The sequence below is a fragment of the Austrofundulus limnaeus genome, unplaced genomic scaffold (assembly GCF_001266775.1).
Source record: "Austrofundulus limnaeus strain Quisiro unplaced genomic scaffold, Austrofundulus_limnaeus-1.0 Scaffold614, whole genome shotgun sequence".
NCBI classification, from domain to species: Eukaryota; Metazoa; Chordata; class Actinopteri; order Cyprinodontiformes; family Rivulidae; genus Austrofundulus; species Austrofundulus limnaeus.
The window spans coordinates 253,584-255,357 of NW_013953016.1; the positions used below are offsets into that span (position 1 = coordinate 253,584).

Below are 1,774 nucleotides of genomic sequence, written 5' to 3' on the forward strand. Positions count from 1 at the left end.
CTTACATACATACTGAGGTTTGTCATTTTGAGTCAATTCAGATTTCATCTGATGCTTTCTTTTACCCTACATGGTGAAACAATTTCAGTTAGTCAAAAATGAAATGGTGTCGGGCGATATAACTGTTTTTAGAGCCGAGTGTTTGAAGCTGTCACATTCTTTAAATTTTATCATAATTATTACCCCCGCACGCATACKGTTTGTTTATTTACTTTTTCAAGGTTTTTGGTCAACCGTAGCACAGATCAACGTGATATTTGGCAGGAATAAAGATGTCTGACTACACTGCGCCAGCCAACGGATTTACACTAGACCCCATATTTGAAAATGGGCTCCATCTGAAAAGGGGGTGTCTGGACATACAAATATACATACAACTCAAAAACTATTCAACATAAGAGCTTCAGATTTTTTTTTTCCCCCAATGTTTAGCTCTGATGCGGGGCTATCCATCGTGCCCACCAATGAACCCCTCGAACTCCCACAATAAATTTTTGGGATGCACCTATTGTATATGTATTCAACCTACACTGCGCCAGCCAATGGTTCTATGATAGACCCCATATTTGAGGAGGGGTCTCAATCTAAAAGTGGGGGTGTATTTAGTTTTGATAATTTTTCAACTGAACTGATCAGGTCAGTACTGAGAACAAACTCGCACCAATAATTTAAAAGTAAATGTCATTTTTCTGTGTTTCTTCCAGACGTGTGATGGAGCTCCTTGTTCAGAACTGGAGTTTGTCAGCGAAGCTCCGTATGCCGGCCATCAGCCGCCTGCAGAAGGTGCACAACGTCGACGTCGCTTTGCAGGCGCTTAAAGACAAAGGGATAGAGCTGAAGGACGAACACGGTAACACCTCCATCTTTTGGCTTTTCACACACCAAGAAACCAAAACCTTATCTGTATGTAATTATCTACCATTGTATACTAAACGTATTCATTCTTTGTGTTTATTTTTAGGTAACATCATAGACTCCAGAGATATTGTGGATGGACACAGAGAGAAAACTCTGAGCCTCCTGTGGAAAATCCTYTTTGCTTTTCATGTGTGTATTAGTTTGTTTGATGTTAAACCATGCTATAATGGCTCTCTGGCTAACCAAACAAAAACTTTAAACATATTTTGCTTCCCAATACATGAAGGTAGAGGTGATTCTGAACGAGGATGAGCTCAGAGAGGAAATCGTCTTCCTGAAGAGAACGCTGAAGATTAAACGGAGGCTGGCCTCTCTGAGGGCGGACTGTGGTGTTCCTTTGAGTCCTGCAGAGACCAGGAGGCCGTATGAACACACGAGCACAAAGATCACTCTGCTGATGGACTGGGTCTGCGCTGTGTGTGACTTCTACAACCTGAAGGTGAATCATGCTTTCTCAGTTTACGTGAAGAATCAAGTGGGGTTCTTTGGAGATGATCTGGAATCGGTTTTTTTTAGAGGGCAAAGTTGTTGCGGTCTAAGATAGAGATTCTTAACCTATGGGCCGCGGCCCGCCACTTTGAGGACCTCAAAAGAACAACAGTTTTTAACTTTGGGCTGCAGAGGGCCGTGGGACCGCACTGATTTTGAATAAAGTGTAATACACTTTATCACCACTAGTAGCGGTAGTGCGCCACTCAGTTGTTTAACAATTTTTTTTTAATATGTAGAAGAAGAACTGAAAAGCCTGCTGAGAATGGAAACATATTTTAAACGAAAAGTAGAAGCAAAAATGAAAGTAACCCATCAAAAAACACCAAAGTTTGTCACTAATATGAAGAGCAGCTTCTATTTTTAC

The 1,774-nt window shown here is 41.2% G+C and overlaps 1 protein-coding gene across 1 annotated transcript in view; it reads left to right on the plus strand.

The window, feature by feature from the left end:
• The window catches only part of aspm (assembly factor for spindle microtubules), a gene marked incomplete in the record, with an annotated part of 29,268 nt that overhangs the window by 11,787 nt on the left and 15,707 nt on the right, over nucleotides 1-1,774 (plus strand). The window contains 3 exon segments of the mRNA XM_014027083.1: nucleotides 705-850; nucleotides 962-1,047; nucleotides 1,145-1,357. Of these exon segments, the coding sequence (XP_013882537.1) occupies nucleotides 705-850; nucleotides 962-1,047; nucleotides 1,145-1,357 (445 nt within the window).